The 20618-nt window shown below is 38.5% G+C and overlaps 1 protein-coding gene across 1 annotated transcript in view; it reads left to right on the top strand.

Moving 5' to 3' along the window:
* Nucleotides 1-20618, top strand: part of PKHD1L1 (PKHD1 like 1) — a 162340-nt gene that overhangs the window by 130359 nt on the left and 11363 nt on the right. The window contains exons 64-73 of the mRNA XM_059165766.1: nt 913-1061; nt 1144-1266; nt 1820-1931; nt 2012-2128; nt 6075-6240; nt 9934-10166; nt 10352-10519; nt 13067-13224; nt 15640-15775; nt 18613-18957. Coding sequence (XP_059021749.1) covers nt 913-1061; nt 1144-1266; nt 1820-1931; nt 2012-2128; nt 6075-6240; nt 9934-10166; nt 10352-10519; nt 13067-13224; nt 15640-15775; nt 18613-18957 — 1707 coding nt within the window. The remainder of the gene's footprint in view (nt 1-912; nt 1062-1143; nt 1267-1819; nt 1932-2011; nt 2129-6074; nt 6241-9933; nt 10167-10351; nt 10520-13066; nt 13225-15639; nt 15776-18612; nt 18958-20618) is intronic.

Raw genomic sequence — 20618 nt, 5'->3', positions numbered from 1 at the left:
ATTATTAAGATCGCTGATCTGATTTGGACGTAAATAAAGTTTCATAAAAAATCTACTTCAGGTTTCCTATATATTAGTAATGAGTATAGCGTTCATTTATTGAGGCATTTCATGTGGGGTTACTTCATTTCATTTTGAGACTACTCTAAATTAGGCATTAAAACTTTTTATATTTGAGGAAACTGGTCTAAAAGGCTCAACAATGTTCCAAGGTCATACATACATCAGTTAACAGATGATTAACTGAACACCCATCTCTGCATTACCTGCTTAGGCCCTGGGAATACGGTGGTGAGGGAGGTGGACACCGTGTCTTCTCTCATGCAGCTTACATTCTAGTAGGAGAGAGGAGATGGCTAATTCATGATAAGGAATAATACAATTTCAAGTGAAATCATTTTAATGTCCATGTGAAGGAACCGAGGTGCTACTTTGAATCAGGTAGTCAGAGAAGGCCTTGTGAGGAGGTGACACCTGACTTGAAAATGGGATGACCAGGACGCACCAGCAACAAAAAGATGCAGGGGGTGGGGGGAAGCATTTTATAAACAGCAGGTGGTACCATTGTGTTTCAGGGTTAGCCTTCTTTGAATCCAAACTTTACATACTTTCTTATGAAATTTGTGTTTAATCAGATATCAGATATAGTAAGTTAAATGTGCTAACAACTAAAGCAAAATTTACAAATGAGTATACAGTCATTCTAATGGTCAGTGGACAAATTAGATAACATTAAATCCTGAGTAGAGTACGCCATAAATGGCCAAGCCATAACAATATTTAATTATCATGTGAAAATTTGTACAAGATTCATATATTTAATTTAAAAAATTAACTTTAACTGATACTTCTTATAAAGCTCTAGGACATGACTTGTAATGTTAATTCCCTTCTTTCCTGTTTCCTTACAAGGTCAGTCTAATCCCATGGAAAAGTGGTTTGACAATGAAGCCCATGGAGGTTTATATGGTATTTATATGAACCAAGATGGCCTTCCTGGGTGTTCTCTTATACAGGGATTTACCATTTGGACATGCTGGGATTATGGAATTTATTTTCAGGTAAATGTGATCCAAGGTGGTGATTGTTTATCTTGTTTTATGACTATACTTTGTACTATGTAACCTACAAGTTGTTTTACAGACCACAGAGAGTGTGCATATCTATAATGTGACTCTGGTTGACAACGGGATGGCCATTTCTTCAATGATTTACATGCCAGCCTCTGTATCTCACAAAATTTCCAGTAAAACAGTGCAGATTAAGGTAAGAAATGAATACAGCCACAGTAAGGAGAAAGGGTGAATTCAGTGAAGTTCTGGTAAGATTGATCTCCTTGACTCCGAAGCCAGGTGAGTCCAAACCTCCTTGCCTTTGTTCTCATTATATTCTGTCAGGAAGTGCTCTATCCCTCCCTCTCCTCCCTGGTCCCATCACCTCTTTTTGTGTACCACCCCTAGTCTTGCCACAGGTAGTGAAATTTTCATTTCCTCTATGAATCCTTTCCTGAACTAGCTTAGATAATATTGACACTCTCTCCTCTTTTTGTTCCTGCTGTTCCCTGGGCGTATTTCTGTCACAGAAACATAACATGTCATTATACATAATAATTTACCAGCCTAGCTTCCCCTTCCCAGTTTGTTGGCCATTCCACTTAGGGCATAAAGTCACATCCTTTTCATCTTGGCTTTATGAATAACCCCTTCCTCACACTTCAAGGTTGTGTTTTGCTACGGTGGAATTCAGTATTATCCATTATATATTTTCCTTGGGGAAAAGCTATCATTTAAACTGTACTGTTTAAATTTTTTTTATATAGAGCTCATTAATTGTTGGAAGTAGCCCTGGATTTAATTGCTCTGATGTCCTAACTAATGATGATCCCAATATTGAACTTTCTGCCGCCCACCGGAGCGCTAGACCTCCATCAGGTGAAAATTTTAGAAGTTTAATTTTGGTGTTCATGGGAGTGCATATTTAAATTTTATTAACTTTCTTTCTTTTATAAAAGGTGGGCGAAGTGGGATTTGCTGGCCTACCTTTGCTTCAGCACATAACATGGCACCCCGGAAACCCCACGCAGGGCTCATGAGTTACAATGCCATTAGTGGCCTTCTGGATATCTCAGGCAAGTTTAAACATAGTCTTGACAAATCTACTCAGTTAAGTTCTATAAAGAATATGTAGAATATATCTAATAATGTTTCACTATTAGTAAAAAAAGATCATGATTTAAATGAATCTGTATATGAATCTGCTCCGTGTGGAAAGCCAAGAAATCAGACATCACTCAATTTCAAGAATGGTTCCCTGGCAAAATTTGTATATGTTGAAGAAGTGACATTTAATTTTCCTTCTAAAACAGAAGAGGAAACACTGGTACAATGATTTAATGTTAGTTTCTATAAATTGTAAAAACCCTTTTATATAAGTAGGGTTACATATTATTATCTCTTTTTACAACTGAAGAAATTTAAATTCATATAACCCAAGAGCTAGTAACATCTCTTGGCTCTGTCCACCTGTTCACTTATTTCTTTAGTGCTTCTTCCATAGTTGATACTCTTTGGTAATCACTAACATGTCCTCTGTGTTTATTCCCAGAACCCCAAGCACATGCTTTTCCCTCAGTCTTCATTTTACCCAGTCATCCAGTTTTGTTCCTTCCAGGCCCCTGACTAATTAGCTAAGTCATTTTTTTTTAAATTTTTATTTTTTATAAACATATATTTTTATCCCCAGGGGTACAGGTCTGTGAATCACCAGGTTTACACACTTCACAGCACTCACCAAAGCACATACCCTCCCCAATGTCCATAATCCCAGCCCCTTCTCCCAAATCCCCTCCTCCCAGCAACCCTCAGTTTGTTTTGTGAGATTAAGAGTCACTTATGGTTTGTCTCCCTCCCAATCCCATCTTGTTTCATTTATTCTTCTCCTACCCACTTAAGCCCCCATGTTGCATCACCACTTCCTCATATCAGGGAGATCATATGATAGTTGTCTTTCTCTGCTTGACTTATTTCGCTAAGCATGATACGCTCTAGTTCCATCCATGTTGTCGCAAATGGCAAGATTTCATTTCTTTTGATGGCTGCATAGTATTCCATTGTGTATATATACCACATCTTCTTGATCGATTCATCTGTTGATGGACATCTAGGTTCTTTCCATAGTTTGGCTATTGTGGACATTGCTGCTATAAACATTCGGGTGCATGTGCCCCTTTGGATCACTACGTTTGTATCTTTAGGGTAAATGCCCAATAGTGCAATTGCTGGGTCATAGGGCAGTTCTATTTTCAACATTTTGAGGAACCTCCATGCTGTTTTCCAGAGTGGCTGCACCAGCTTGCATTCCCACCAACAGTGTAGGAGGGTTCCCCTTTCTCCACATCCTCGCCAAGTCAGGAAATGATAGATGCTAGCTAAGTCATTTTTTATGTTTATCCTTACCTCACACCACTTCTCTCTTCACACAAAGTGGGTCACCCTGGGTACTACCTAAATTTCTATCCCATAGTAGAATCTGCCCATGTCACTCTCTTCCAAGGCCATCCCCAGGTGGGCTGAAATGCACTGGCATTATATAATAGGCTCATTCCAATATTTCATTTTTCAGAGACTTTGACCCCTTCTCCTACAATGTGCCATGGAAGTTCTTACCATTCTACTTCATTTGAAGTGGAACATGATATTTTCCAAACTTAAGAAAAGCCATGACAACAGCTCAGGAGAATACCCCCATCTGTAGTGATACTCTCCCTTATCCAGCTTTGTATTCTTTCCCCCTTGATCTAACACCATCACAATTTGCTCTCAGATATATATATACTCCTGATTCCTGTCAGTAAATGTTAGTTACTGCAGTTCCTTTGGTATACAATTCCTCTCATCCCATAGCAGGCTTATCACTTCCCCAGTCAGATCATGATGAGACTTGACCAGACTGACTGCTCTGTCTTCCAGAAGGGGAGATGGGGACAGGTCCCAAGAAAGGCAAGATTTGCCTTTTTTTTTTTGAGGTCTTGTCATGATTTCAAGATAGGGGGCAGGAAAACTCTCTTCTAATAAGGGAGAAGCAGACCATTTATACAGATCTGGAACATTCAAGGGGAAACCTTGGTTTCAAGGCTCAAATTCATGTTCCCTATATTCCCATCCTAATTCGGTTCCATTCCTTTTCTATCAGAGCCCTGTCTTTGATGTAGGAGACTTGCCAGGGCTGAGAATTCAACCTTCTATGAATACTACATTGGTTTTGTTTTCAGATTCTGAGGTTTGCCTTGAATTTGTGATTGATTCTTTCTTCAGAGCATCAGTGATGGTCAATAGTCACCTACTTTTAGTTTTCTTGTAACCACTGTTTCCCCTTAACCCCTTAAATGCCAAAGTTACTGTACCACCCAGAGCACTTCCTTCCACCTAGATATTATCCCAGTTCACCATGAGCAAAATCTTTTTCTTTTTTTTTATTAACACATAATGTATTATTTGCTTCAGGGGTGCAGGTCTGTGAATCTTCAGTCTCATGCAATTCACAGCACTCACCGTAGCACATACCCTCCCCAGGGTCCATAACCCAATCACCCTACCCTTCCTCCTGCAACCCTCAGTTTGTTTCCTGATACCATGAGTGAAATCTTTACAATTTCATTGTTACAGCTTTCTAGGGGCTTCAAGGGGCTATCAGTATTCCACATACCCCCAATAAGGGCGTCCTCAGACAGCAAGTGGGCTAAATCCATTATTGCATCATTACAGCCTGTATCCTAGGACCACTTCTGGTACTGTCTAAATCAGATGGTCTAAAAGTGAAGCCAGAGATGGGATTCTTGTGCAAGTGGTTTATTAAGGGTGTATTTTCACAAGAAAGGGAGTGAGGGAAGTAGGATAGAGCAGAGCTAAGCAAGGATAGCGTCTCAGCTAGAGTCAAGCTCCTTCTTGATACCTCAGGGAGCTGTGTAGTTTGGGTGCCCCCTCTTGAGGCAAGGGGATCTGCTGTTCGGTTGTTGGTTAGGCACAGTAGCCCTTTGCTGGTGGTATTGAGTGCAGAATCTCTTAGGAGAGGAAATTGTCATCTGGTCAAGGACAATTCTCTGGAAAAAGGGGCAGGTGTGAGTAGTGGACAGCCAATACTTATGTGGGGGGTGCTGAGGGCCAGTGCACTGGGCCAGTAAAGCAGAACTGTACAGGTTACAGTGTCTGCTACTGTGGTATTTTATTAATATTCATCTAAGGTTCATATTGATGTACATAAAATATCATCTTAGGAAAATATATCACCGGGAAGGGTGGTGATATTACATAACTGATAATAAGAATTTTGGAGTCACCTTTTGCTTTTTTTTTTTCTATTTTTGAGTTATTGGATTTTAATTACAGTGGAGATTAAGTTTGAATTCAATAAATTTTATCTTTTGGTCACACAATATATGCAATAAGGCCAAAAGAACTAATATTTCAATTAGTCTTTGCTGCATAACAAAATACCTCCAAAATTTAGAGTCTTTAAAGCATCATTTATTAGCTCCTGATTCTGTGGATTGACAGTTTGGGCTTTGTTCATTTGTACAGTTCTTCTGCTTGTCTCACCTGGGGTTATTCCTTAGGCTGTCATCAGTTTATGGGATAGGTAAGCCAGGATAGTCTCACTTCTGTGTCCGGTGGTTGGTGCTTGCCAGTGTTTGGGCTGGCCATTAGCTAGAGTAAGGGGGGTGATGGGGCCTTATGTCTTCTGTGCTCATTCACATGCTGGAAGTCACAGAATTCCCCAAGAGCACCAAGAGAGAGTGAGCCCTAATAGGCAAGCACTTTTCAGATCTGCTTATATCACAATTGCTCTTGTCCCATTGGTCAAACCAAATCACATAACTAAACTCAGAGAAAATATGAGAAGACTATTCAATGGTATTAATGTAAGGAGGCAACAATCTAACATGAATAGTGGTGGACAGTCCACCACATAAGCTAGGAGCTCTATGTTCAAGGTGGTGTTATATGATGTATTTGCTGGAATATGCATGAAATGAAACTGATTTTATCACTTTCTCCATTCTGTTATTTATGTTTTAGGTTCAACATTTGTTGGATTTAAGAATGTTTGTTCAGGTGAAACTAATGTGGTATTCATCACTAACCCTTTGAATGAAGATTTACAGCATCCAATCCATGTGAAGAATATACAGCTGGTTGATACTACTGAACAATCAAAAATATTCATACATAGACCTGATATAAGGTACAACATATGAAAGTCTGTCTTTTTCTCTCATATTTATAGCTTTCTGTGTTTCTTTTTTCCCCTGCCATAGATCTGAGAAAGTTGCTATATTAAAGTAACTATTAATTAGCTATTAATTAGCTATTAATTAATTAATTTCTGTAAAATTTTAATCAGCACTATGAAAATTAAGACTATTTAATGCATCTGTGTTTTCTGTTAAATTGAAGAAGCTAGGCTCTAATATATATATTTTTCTCATTCTGTTTTTTTCACACTTCCTAAGTAATACTATCATAAAAGATGGAGACCAGGTTAGAAGTGTGTTGTACATTAGTATCTCTCCATTAATGGTTATTAGAAATGAGAGACATTCCTCTATCTTTTCCTCCCTTTTTCTTACCTCTTTTGTTTCCTGTTGATTTCCAAATATCTTACCACACTCACCCCAGCATGCACTTTGAAATTTAATGTCAGCCATTATAATCACAGTGACTGAGAAGATGCAGAAACTCCAAACAGTGACTTTTCAATCACGAAAGTCAGTTGGAGTCAGAATATTTCTAGAAACTGAGCCACTTAGACCTTAAATCTTAAAAGAAGATAGCCAGTAACTGCTATACTTTTAGAAAGTATATGGCCCAGTCACCCCCCCGTACTCTAGCTAATGGCCAGCCCAAACACTGGCAAGCACCAACCACCGGACACAGAAGTGAGACTATCCTAGACTATCCATCCCATAAACTGATGGTAGCCTAAGGAGTAATCCCAGGTGAGACCAGCAGAAGAACTATCCAAATGAACAAAACCCAAACTGCTAATCCATAGAAACAGGAGCTAATAAATGATGGTTTAAAGACTAAATTTTGGAGGTATTTTGTTATGTGGCAAAGACTAATTGAAACATTGTCCTTATTGGATATATTGCATGACCAAAAGATAACATATAGACCAGGAATTCAGATGTAAGCCAAGACTGGAGGAAAGACATTTTTTATGAGACATCTTTGAACCATTTTCAGTATGGGAAGAAGACAAGGAATAATGCTGTCGAATTAGATAGACATCTCTTTAGACAAATGCAGTATTTCATAAATAGTTTGACTTCATCCGATTTTGTTTCAGCGACAACTGCACATCTCCTCGTTTAGTAACTATGGAACTGCAGTATTTTTTGGCTCAGTAGAGCCTCTCCTCACTAGAATATTATTAGCTTCTGTTTAGTTATCATTGGATCTTTCAGATGTAATATATCATTTTAATACCTAGGTCATGAAGAAAATACTATTTTGGGTTTTTTTGTTTTTGAAAAGAGAGAGATCATGCAAGTCTTGGGAGGGGGGAGGGTGAGAGAGAATCTTAGGCAGGCCCCATGCCCATTGCAGAGCCGGATGTGGGGCTCTATCTTAAGCCCTGCAATCATGACCTGAGCCGAAATCCAGAATTGGATACTTAACCCACTGAGCCACCCAAGCACCTCAGAAAATACCACATTTTAAAATAGAATGTCTTTGAGCTCTGTGCTTTTATCAAGATGCTGCGGGCCTTTTCCTAGATCCCTTTTTACCCAAAGCTCTAAATATTGGGAGGGAGTTCTTCCACGCCCCCAAAGCTCTAAATATTGGCCAGTAATAACCTACAGTTGCTCTCTTTTCCAGAAAATTGCGCTTAGCTGAATAGGAATAGCCTTGGGCAGCTAAAACCCTCCCTAACAGCATCTCCTTGAGCCCATGGAAAATGACTAGTTTATGCAGAAGTACAAAAGGCCAACCACCTTGTCTCAAGATGGGAGCAACCCTAGGTGCAATTGATGACCCAGAGGTGCCCCTGGGATCAGAATGAAGCTAGTCCATAGACCACAGTAATCTTGTTTTCCTTCCTTCATCTTATGTGGCTTCTCTCCTTCTTTTTTGCAAAAATTCCTTCAGTAAATCACTTGAACAAAAATGTGTGGGGCAGCTGGGTGGCTCAGTGGGTTAAAGCCTGTGCCTTCGGCTCAGGTCATGATCCTAGGGTCGTGGGATCGAGCCCTGCATGGGGCTCTCTGATCAGAAGGGAGCCTGCTCCCCCCCAACCCGCCTGCCTCTCTGCGTGCTTGTGATCTCTCTCTCTGTGTCAAATAAATAAATAAAATATTTTTTTAAAAAAAAAATCTGCGGGGGCACCTGGGTGGCTCAGTGGGTTAAGCCGCTGCCTTCGGCTCAGGTCATGATCTCAGGGTCCTGGGGTCGAGTCCCGCATCGGGCTCTCTGCTCAGCAGGGAGCCTGCTTCCCCTCTCTCTCTCTGTCTGCCTCTCCGTCTACTTGTGATTTCTCTCTATCAAATACATAAAATCTTTAAAAAAAAAAAAATCTGCGTTTCAGGCTCTGTTTCTTTGCGACATGAAGTAAAAACAGAGCCCTAAGTCATAATATAAAAGTGCCACTGGGTACTCTACCTGCAGACTGGCTCACAATAGCATCTTCACATGCTTGAACACAGAGAACTCATGAGCTACAGAAATACTTATTCAAGTTGTCTCCAAAGCTATTATTGTACAGTAAGGGGCAACTTACCTCTTCATAGCTCTCTTACAGCAAAAAGAGAAAGAGATGCTAAACAGTTTCTAATAGTTCTGAGCATTCCACTATTACTTTGTTGTTATAACTTCGGAATAAGTCTTATTTCCCCATAGTATATATCATGATATAGTATAACTATACTGTATACCATGTATAGTACGTAATGTGCAGTATATTGCAAGTTAAGCATCTGTTTTATTATTATTGCCAGTTAACAATCAGCTACTCCAGGTAGCTCAAGATGAAGGCAGAATGCCATCTATGGTGCATGATAAATATGTAGTATTTCATCTCTTACAGTTTGGGTATTTACAGAATGGTTACTAAAATACGTAGCATAGTGGGATGTCTGGGTGGCTCAGTGGGTTAAGCCACTGCCTTTGCCCTGAGTCATGATCTCAGGGTCCTGGGATAGAGCCCCACATCAGCTCTCTGCTCAGCAGGGAGCCTGCTTCCCCTCCTCTCTCTGTCTGCTGCTTTGCCTACTGGTGATCTCTTTCTCTCTCTGTCAAATAAATAAATAAAGTCTTTAAAATATATGTAGTCTAGCAATCATAATCGAAGTATATCTCTTTGTATATACATAAACAAGTCTATATAATATTAGGTACTGATCTGCAATTGGTGATGGCCTAAGAAATTGAGATGAGGGACTGAACTTTAAGCATTTAGATTATTTAATAATAATCATACAATACTTTTATAAACTTTAAAGACCCATGTAAACAAGGTGGGAGAGACTTCCAACACAGGGATTTTGTATGTCCTCCACAACAGACTGTTGGCATGCTCAGTGGGGCAATATTAGTATACTGTGAGCCAGGCGCAAGGTTGAAATCTATCATTTGACAAAATATGGAATAACAAAATGGAATTCTAATTTTATCCCTCCAGGTATAACTTGTCCTTTTGAAATGTTAATGAATTAATAATAATAACATAACAAACCCAGAGAATGGAAAAACAGACCTTCTTCCAATACTAGTTACATACGTTCCTTGTTCCCATTTTGAATCCTTTCTGAAATGAAAGATTCAGTGAGTCAAAAAACTTTGGATACTCTCTTACCAAATCCTCAACTGAAATGCTCTCTGGAAACGGGAAGGATACGAACTATAAATATTCATGTGTTTTGCCTTTTCTCCGCAGTAAGGTGAATCCAGCTGATTGTGTAGACATGGTTTGTGATGCCAAGAGGAAATCTTTTCTTAGAGATATGGACGGTTCCTTTCTGGGAAATTCTGGTTCAGTGATACCTCAAGCAGAATATGAATGGAACGGAAATAGTCAATTTGGAATTGGAGATTACAGGATTCCTAAGGTGATGCTCACATTCCCAAACGGCAGTAGGATGCCTGTCACTGAGAAAGCACCATACAAAGGTTTGTTGGATATTCTTCTGTTAGTACTCAAGTTTGTGAAACAAAACATATCTTTTATTTTTAGTAATTGGCATAATCAACCAATAACATATTTTCTACTTACTAATCTTACATAAAAGAAGAAGTATATGGATGTTTTTGGAGAGATTGCTTTTCCTCACTAAAACATATATACCTATTTTTAGGAATTATTCGAGATTCAACCTGTAAATACATTCCACAATGGCAGAGCTATCAGTGCTTTGGGATGGAATATGCAATGATGGTTATTGAAAGCCTGGATTCTGACACAGAAACTCGAAGACTCTCACCAGTGGCTATAGTGAGCAATGGTTATGTTGATCTCATTAATGGTACGTGTTCAGTTTAAACAAACTAGTAGTTACTCAAAGCAGTCACTATTTATTACATGCGTGGAGACATCTCACAAATTATTTATCACATTAAACTAACGAACATCAGGACTGCTTTCCTTCTGCTTGTAAGAAAAGATCTACATGCAGGAGAGCTGTTTGATGCTTCAGTGGACTTCCCTATGAGTAAACCAGGATAGTTATTCAAAATTAACCATTAGAAGAAGAGGAGAGTTATTCCTTGACTGATCTTCATACTTATATTAATAAGGTGGCATAAATATTTTAAGGAAAAATTGACCCAAGTGTCTCCAAAAAGACAATTTGCCTTACATAAATTAAAACACAGATAATGTGTTATTTGGAATACTTGAGAAGTTATTTTCAGCCTACTCGGTTTTTATTTTCATGACTCCTTCTAAGACTTAATCTTGAATCAGTGTGTTTTGGGGCTTGTTTGTTTTCATTCCTGGTTCCTTTGACAGTCAGGAACTTATTGGCAAGCTCCAGAGTCTAGGCTCCTTACATTCTGGTCATGGGTGAGTCTAGCAGAGAGGGAAGACAGTGGTCTCCATAAGAATTCAGATCAACTTAGGAACCCAGGACTTTCTGAATCAATAAGATGAACTTCTAGGACTGCAGAAAATAGAGGGAAGGAACTCATTGTATTACCCAGAAATAGTATGGGGGGTTTATAGATTAGTCGCTAAGAAGGCTTAAGAGTCTTTCCAGGGCTGAAGGGGCATGTAACCTGGATGAAAAAGATTTCTGTGCCCTGGCAGTGTCAAAACATTGACTGAAATATCCTGAGATTCAACAAAATAGCCAGTATCCCACAAAAATATTTGTTTTTTAAAACGTGTGTTAGCAAGGAAATTAAAGAACACTCAAAGAAATGGTGATATACCAAAAAAAAAAAAAAAAAGTTTTCAAGAGAATAGAATGAACTAAATGAGGGATGTCCCAAAGTTACATGATTTCAAGTCTCTCCTCACTTCTGTTGCCTGCAACATGCAATTTGCCTGGTTTCTCTGACCCATAATCAACCCAATTTTAAGGGCTGCCTCTCAAATCTTACAAAGCAGAGAGCTTGTGGGAAGAACTTTAGAGCAGTCAGTGTGAATAATGGAGATATTTTCAAATTGCTCTGTTTTATATGCTAGAGAAAAATTTTAGTCTATTTATTTTTATACTTTTCTTTTTTGAAAAGAATACAAGCTTTCGATTTACAATAGTGACATGACATTTCTCTTAAAAATAAATTTAAATTTTTAAAAGTGACTGTCAGTTTAAAGAAAAGTCTTAAGTAAATGATGACAGTATTGCAAAAATTATGAAGATGTTGAAAGAATCACTGAGGCATAAGATGCAACCACATTAGATTGGGGGAAAAAATCCCAAGATAAAAGTTATTGAATATCACTAAAGTTTCCTTTAATATTTAAAACTCAATTTCATTTATTTTTTAAAAATGGCTTTTGCTACTCTGAATTTTTCATTTTATACATAGAAATTTCTTTCTGTTTTCAAAACTCACAGAGAAGCTTTATTTAAATGCAGAATTTACATTCTGGATGCTAAGAGAAAGTTGGTATTCTACACAAGCTTCAGAAGTTTATATTGATTTAAAATTTGATTGAAGTTCAGTTATAAATATTGATAAGAATTCCAAGTAAGCTAGGAGATTGAGCAAAGCTAATGAATAAATACATCAAGAAAGTTTAATACTCCATATCTCACTCAATGTTTTATAATCCCAGCCACATGAAAACTGAAGTGAAGTAGAAAAGTTTGCTACAAGTCATGCTATGCCTGTTCTGGAAATGTCTGGATTCAGGTAGAAAAGCAGCCACTGTGTTTGGTTTTTTAGAGGTTTTACTGGAGTGTTATTTCTCTGATTACATCAGTTCATTCATGATGCTGACCCTCCAATGGTGCCTATGATCACAGTCTTTAATAAAAATGTATTAAAATAACAATGGAGGAAGATTATAAACTTCATAAAAAACAAACTTAAGAGTTTGTCGAATTTGCAGATTAACTGATGAAGAAATGGGTATGTGAAAGAATTAACAAATCCATGGTTTAGCCATACAAATGTCTATATTTCCAAGTACAGGCTCTGTTTTTAATAAATTAACTCTGTAACTTTACATTTAAAATTAAACAGTCTGAGAAAATTGGCTTTTGATAGGTAGACTAAACTAAACTAAACTCGCATTTGATAGGTAGCATTTTCTTTCTTACCATGTGGCCAGGACTTAAATATGATTGTTGAAGCAGAGAATCATATAAAACCTACTGTTTCCTTCAAGGACCCTTCCTGTGCAAACTTAACACATTTGACCCTACAAGTAAACAAGTAAGGGTAGTAGGAAGGAGTTGCATCTTGCCTTCTTTTTAAGCTAAGGATAGATGGGTGGATGGATAATGGATGTAAATGCTGAACTTGACCCTGCAATTTATTTTTAATACAATGACTCTTCAGGGTTTGTGCTAAATAATATTCATGATATAGAATGTGAACTTTCATTTATGTGGCTTTAGGCCCACAGGATCATGGCTGGTGTGCTGGATACACATGCCAGAGAAGACTGTCCCTGTTTCACAGCATTGTGGCTCTGAACAAATCTTATGAAATTTACTTCACTGGTACCAGTCCTCAGAACCTTCGGCTGATGTTGCTTAATGTTGACCATAGAAAGGTAACACAAGATAGAAATGACTTCTTGAGGTATCGGTGTTGTTTATTGACATCTATTTCTAAATGCTAAGGATTTATCTCCTCCCCTCTGCACTTGAACATCATCACAAGGATCATCAGGATACAACTAAAAATAAGCTTAATTCGGAAAGTTTTCATCAGCCCGAGAACATCGATGCATACGGCACATCTGTCCCCCACCGTTACAGTGAGGCTTATGACTTACGTGATTGGCAGCAAAGTTGAACTTTTATGTAAAAGTAATGCATATCCAGGACTGGTGACTGGAATTATATATTTATTTTCCATGCTGCTATTTATATATTTCAGGAACACACCTTTGGAATTTACTTCAGCAATCACAGCACATTATTTTAAGTTTCTTCAACAATATCAGATCCTTGCTATGAACTGCATTCAACTGGGACAGTTAAGTTTATATACACTGTGCCAGTGGGAAGAGAGTATGAGGTGACACAATACTCTCATAACTGAGATTTTTTTCCCCCCAAGAATATGAGACTCAAAAGTTCCAGAGTATTAGGAATGTGAAGAAAGGGTGTGGAGAAGATAAAGCAGAAAGAATAGAAGCAAAAAGAGACACACCGGCTCCTTCTCAGAGGATAGCAATCTCATCCTTTCAGTTTCTGGAGATAAAACCTTGGCCCTGTTCTTGATTTCTGCCTCTGGGTCATATCCCTCACCGAGTCCATCTGCAAATCCTGTTGCGTGTCCCTTTGAAATATCCAGAACCTGACACTTCTTACCACCATCACGGCTATCCCCCACTTTGAGCCAACGTTATTTCTTCCCTGGATTAAGGCAGTTGGCTCCCAATACCTCCCACTGCTCTGCTTCTGCCTGCTCTATTGTCTGTTCTCACCTCAGCAGCCACAGAGAGACCTTCAAATTATAAGTCACACCAGGTCGCTCCTTGCCCCAAATGCTGCAATAATTTCCCCACTGGGCTTTGTGCAGAGTCAGAATCCCCACATCCTTAGCTCGCTGACTTCAACTCTTCCAGGCACACTGAGCTCCCTGCTGTTCCAAACCACCTCACACCTGTTACCACCTGGGCCTATCTTCCAGATGTTGAGTCTGTCTGGAACGTTCTGCCCTAGGTGCCTAACTCCTCCTCCCCGGGGCATTCCCTCCCCCAACCACATTCCTCCAACAGGCCCAGCTTGTTCACCCCACTGCAATTGGCTCTCCCAACTCTTTATACTCTGCTCTACCTTTCTTTTTTCCATGGCACTTAACCATCTTCTAACATGCTTCATATTTTGCTTATTGTTGCCACTATTTATTTGTCTTTTTCCTTGCACTAGAATATAAGCTCAACAAGAGCAAGGGCTTACGACAGCTCCTAGAATAGGGCCTGGTGTAGACAGGCCCTCAAACTTTTTTTTTTTTAATATAATTTTTTATTTTTTATAAACATATATTTTTATCCCCAGGGGTACAGGTCTGTGAATCACCAGGTTTACCCTCAAACTTTTGAACGGAAGATAATTACTTTTAATTTTAAAAATAACTACGAAGTGATATGACTGTTAATGTCCTGAGCCTCTGAAGACAATCTCGAAAGAAGATTCCAAAACTATGTATAGCTTATTAGTTTCCTTTTTAAATCTCTCTGTCCTTGTAAAAGCTAGTCCCCTTACTTTATGATCATACCTGTAACATGAGATGTGAGGAATATAAACATGGAAAATGAACAAAATTGAACCAGAGAATATAGCTATTTTGATTAATTTTTAATCAGTCTTACTACCAAATTTGTCTCAGAGGTAAGCATTTTTTTTTCAATATTAACTAATTTTCTGCAGTTGCATTACAGAGCACTACTAAATTCCCCATTTTCTCCTGAATCTGGAGTTGAAAGCCTGTATTGGAATTTGTTATCTTTTAAAGGAAGTATTTCTTTTAGAGATACTCCTTTAATAATTCTTTCTTACATTATGCTTTTCTACTGAGAATCATCAGTGAAGAGTTAAGTTGTAACATCTGTATGAATGGTTGAATGCAAGGGCATTTACAGATTTTAACTCCGTATTTATCATCGATCCATACAACTTAGTTTGTTTTTTCTTTTTTTAAACATTTTATTTATTTATTTGACAGAGAGAGATCACAAGCAGACGAAGAGAGAGGCAGTCAGAGAGAGAGAGAGAGAGGGAAGCAGGCTCCCTGCTGAACAGAGAGCCTGATGTGGGACTCGATCCCAGGACCCTGAGATCATGACCTGAGCCGAAGGCAGTGGCTTAACCCACTGAGCCACCCAGGTGCCCCATACAACTTAGTTTAACTATTTTACAGAAGGTGTATATAGTTGAAGGACATGTTTAGTGCTAAATTCTAAAAATTCTGTTTCATTGTTCTCTTAAGAAACAAAAATATCATTTATTTTTAACAGGCTGTGGTGGTAGGAATTTTTTTCCCCACACTTCAGCGTTTGGATGTCTATGTGAACAATGCATTGGTTTGCCCCAAAAATACAGTATGGAACCCTCAACAGAAGTACTGTGAACTTAATAGACATCTATACACAGGTATTTCCTCAGAAAAGTAGAGTACACATTACATTTGTACTTAATTATGTATGAAATTATTTGCAATGTTTCATTATTATTATTATTATTAGTTCCTTAGGTATTGATGAACACAAGAGAAGATAGTGTTAGCCACAGTCCACCAAATTCTAAGGTGTGTTCATTTATGACAGTGTCCTGAAAGATTATTCCTGATGGAACTCTTATGTACCTGCGTACATGCTGATATAAGCTTTTGTGTGTTGTGCACATTCCTCTCCCCACTGAGGACATTTATGTTCTACATGCAGTTCAGCTATTTCTATACACAGAAGAGATTTGGCTTAGAATTCTTACCCTGTTTCCACTTTACTTCTGGTCAGAGCCAAAATTAATTAGCGGTTACCCGAAGTATTGCCAAGAAGGCTAGTATAACATCAGCTGAACATAATGAAGTCATATAAAAAACTCTGGATTTAAATAACATATATGGGAAAGGCTAAACTTATTCACTTACCAATACTTGCAAGACCAGGATTTATATCTGTTCATGGAAGTCCTTTTCTTAAACAGGTACTAATAAGGCCAGTACCTTCCATTCTACATGTGCTTTCATCATTTATAGAAGTGCCCCGTAATCTAGGTTAACAATGATATAAATGTGAGCTGCAGATCATAACATCAGCTAGACACGAGAGTCGGAATGGATAACCCATGTTCATTACTGTCTGTGGAGCCAGTCCTATTCCTACTAATCATCTGACTAGCTAGTGCTTCCAGAAACGTTACTATGTGCCAGGCACTGTTCTAAGTGCCTTGTAGATAATAACTCATTGTTACCATATTCTAATAATAGTCCTAGGAGCAAGGCACAGATGAGTAAACTGAGACAAAAGGAGGTGAATCTATTTGCTACAGTCTCTGCCTTAGCTCTGAGAGCCGCCATAACAAAATACCAGGAAGTGGGTGGCTTGAAAGCAGAAATTTATTTTGTCACAATCCTGGAGGCTAGAAGTGTGAGGTCAGGGTGCTAGTAGGGTCAGGTTCTGGTGAAAGTTCTCTTCCTCCTGGCTTGCAGATGGCTGCCTTCTCACTGTGTCATCCCAGGGCAGACAGAGCAATGGCAGGCTCTTGGCATCTCCTTTTATGAGAGCACTAATCCTTCGTGAAGTTCCCACCCTCATCGAAGGCTAATGACTTATCAAAGGCCCCATCTCCGAATACTCTAACATGGGGTGTTAGGGCTCTAATATGTGAATCTGGCGGGGGGGGCACAATTCAGTCCACGGTAATTTAAAGATGGTGAGGGCAGAACAGGGACTTGAACCCATAGTCTGGCTCTAGAAGCCATGCACTTGACCATTATGTCATACTGCCTCCTTATAGGTTAAGAGAGTCCCATGTTATCATGTTTTATATACAAATAACTACCCATATTTACAGCTTAATTTTCATCTACTTTAATTCTTTTTAAAAATATCCCTTTTGGTACCAAATACTCTATCATTCAATCGGGGAAATAGAAACTATCTCAACAAACAGTATTTGAGATAGGGAATTGGAAAAAAAAATTAAGATAGGGAATTGGTTACACAAGTGTTGAAGGGCTGAAAAACACTACTACTACCACCTTCTTATCATCACTTTTTCTGATGCAGCATTGCTTTTAAATGAACATTTTGCTTTGGCACTTAGACTGCAAAATTGCTTCCCTGTATTATGAATCTATATATATTATTTTAGATTATCCAAAATGTTTTATTATGTGTGTCTCTGCTTCCTTCCATTACTGTGAAGGCATGAGGAAGTTACCCAGGATAAATGGTGCGTGCTCCATTTATGTGGGCACAAACCACTCTAAATGTGGTTTGACAGCATCTTTGATTCGTAATATAAAACCACAGTCTTCAGATTCACAGAATGTTTAAACCAAATTGCTTCTAGAACTTATACTTGTAGATATGAAAGAAATACTTGGTAATAATGAAATGCCTTCTTATTACCAACTGCGATGAATGTCTATTACATGCATAAAAAATTTCTTCTTCTTCCTAAAATTTTATTTTTCTTAGTAAGCCTCACTGTGAAATGTGGTAGGAAGCCACGTGTCCCATTCCAGTACTGTTCTATGATTTAGCCTTTGTCTGGGCTCAGTATGTGTTAGTGGATTTATTAGCTCTTAGACATTTTTGATACTCTGCCATAAACATATATATATTCATTCATTTTATATCTATGTAAAAAATCTCGGTCACTTTTACAAAACTCAGTTCCCTAGTAGAATTTTTTTTCCATTAACTAAAGTTTTTCAGGCTGAAATGTAAACCTGTTTCATTGGTATAAAACCCCTCTGAAATATTTTAGTATATACTTCATTTGTATTACTTCTTTTTGTCCTTGGTAAGAATAGAAGCACTGAATTGTAAATGCTCTTTAAGAGTTGATGTATAGCTCTGCATAAAGTAGATGGCTATTAAAGTTAAATTTACATATTTAAGTTACCAAATGCCTTTGGTAAAGGCTTTAAAATTCTGAACATGTAAACAGTGCTACCAATATAATATAGGCTCTGGGTTCATAATTGGATTTTATTTCTCAATTATACTGTATCTATAGCTAATTGTTTTTAAAATAAAGGTAATGTGTAATGATGATTGATGGTATTATTTAAGTGGTTGCCTTTAATTTTGCATTCAGTTTTATAAGTGGTTTTTTTTAATATGCATACTTTCTTATGGAAGAATAGTGTTGAATTTTTTTAGAATTTCCTACATTTAAACAAATATTAAATACTACATGGTAATTGTGGTAACATAGATATTTTTAACTGTGCTGTTTTGGCTTTTTTTCCTCCATAGAGCAATTTCTTCCTAACCTGAATTCCACTGTCCTTGGTGAAAACTACTTTGATAGAACCTACCAGATGCTTTACCTTTTGGTTAAAGGAACTATACCTGTTGAAATCCACACCACCGCCGTCATATTTGTTTCTTTCCAATTACCTGCTGTAACAGAAGATGACTTCTATAACTCTCATAATCTGGTTAGAAATCTTGCCTTGTTCCTAAAGATACCAAGTGACAAAATCCGTGTCAGCAAATTAATGCGAGGGGAGAGTCTGCGGAAGAAAAGATCCACGGGACTCACGGTGGAATTGGAGATTGGTGATCCTCCTCCTCCATTCTTAAGCAATGATACTGCAGGTATGAAGAGGAGACATTTGAGTTGGAAGAATGCAATACTAGATCCACATTCACAAATAACCCTTTCAGGGCCTAGTAAACCTGGCCTCAGGAAGCCCCACCAACCCCACATCCTGAGCCCTGTAGGGGCCTAGAGACTCTTTTCCCTACTCTACTCCTGTAATCCCAAAATATTTTGGAATTATGAAGGAACTTTAGCCTCCATTTTGTTGTTATAGCAATTAATGAATTCAACAAAAGGATTTGAGCTACTTTAGAAGATTTGAGAGGTGACCTAAGTAATTGACCTTACAGCTGTGAGATTAAGCATAAAAAGAGTCAGTCAACGAAAAGAGGAAGGTTAAGAATGCTCAAGTCTAAGGAGCTGGTAAAAGTGGTGCATTAGAGGAACTGGAGAAGGTCTGACTGGTCTGTGGTGGCAGGAACCAGGAAGGCCAAGGTGGTGGAGGTGACGTTGAGAGGTAGGCAGGTGCTAGATCATGGGAAACCAAAAGAAGCTCTTTTCTCTCAAAGCTAAAACTATTGTGGATATTTTCCCAAGAAATGCGTAGACATTTGGAGATTCTGAGCTGTAATAAAGTCACCAGTATACCCTAACAAATGCAGATGTGCAAGAATATGTTCTATCTTTAATTCCTATGACTGATCCAGTCACCAGCTGTCGCATTTTCCTCTGTCCCTCACTCTCTACGTCCCCGTTTTTTAGGTAAAAACAAGCTCACTGGTCCGAACAAAGGTATCTTTTCTGCTTTAAATTATTTCCTTGGAATGACTCAGTTTGGGCATTTGGATAAATATTTAACCCTTCAGATTTTTTCTTTTCCATCTGCTTAAGTTGGTATCAGAATACCAAAGGGGCTTTTCAGTCTTCAGACCCCTATGTTGCCTCTTGTTTTCATAGTCTCTGTTACCGGGTAGGTGGTCTTCTCTGCTCTGCACTTCACTCAAGCTTGTCTTGAGGTGAACTGGATTTTCCTGGCCTTTTGGCATCCGTCCCAAGCATGCATTCCCAACTGAGCCATTGTCTTTGGTAGTCCAGCACAAGTCTCAACTAGGCACACCCATCTCCAAAAAATGAGACTTAGATCCCTGTCAGAAGAAGATTACCATCCAGCTAACAAAGTGTAAGCTTCAAGGCCTTATGCTTGTACAAGTCATAGGACAGACCTGGGAGAAGGGACCATTTAATAATGTGACCCAATCATTGTTACTATCAAAGTTGCAGCTGTAGGACTTCTCCTCATTCTTTTTCTTAAAGAGAGCCTCCAAACTGCATAACTTTCAGATTCAGAAAATCTGGATTCGCCTTATCTCTGTCCAGCATCTTTTTCCTTATCTCCCAGGGCTCTCTTACATGTCAATCTAGTACTGAGTGAAGTTCTCGCCTCCTGCCTTTAGGGGTCATTACTCATGACCCCAGGAGGTTTGCTTCCAAAGATTGACCCAGTGCACCTGTCACATACTGTTCTGGAATTCTACCAGCTAGATACCTTCCCTTATGGAGGTAGGACTGTGAAAAGGCTTTCTGGACTAGACTTGTTGAAGGAAACAGGAAGTACAGTCACTCAGATGGCCAAAGAAACGGACTTATTTCCTACATGTGATCTATATGTGATCTAAATTTCTTCACACACAACCTCTTCCATCCCCTTATCCCCTTT

This window comes from Mustela lutreola, chromosome 3 (assembly GCF_030435805.1).
Source record: "Mustela lutreola isolate mMusLut2 chromosome 3, mMusLut2.pri, whole genome shotgun sequence".
Lineage (NCBI taxonomy): Eukaryota > Metazoa > Chordata > Mammalia > Carnivora > Mustelidae > Mustela > Mustela lutreola.
Note: the sequence above shows the minus strand (reverse complement) of the source record. Positions and strands in the feature narration are given on the sequence as shown.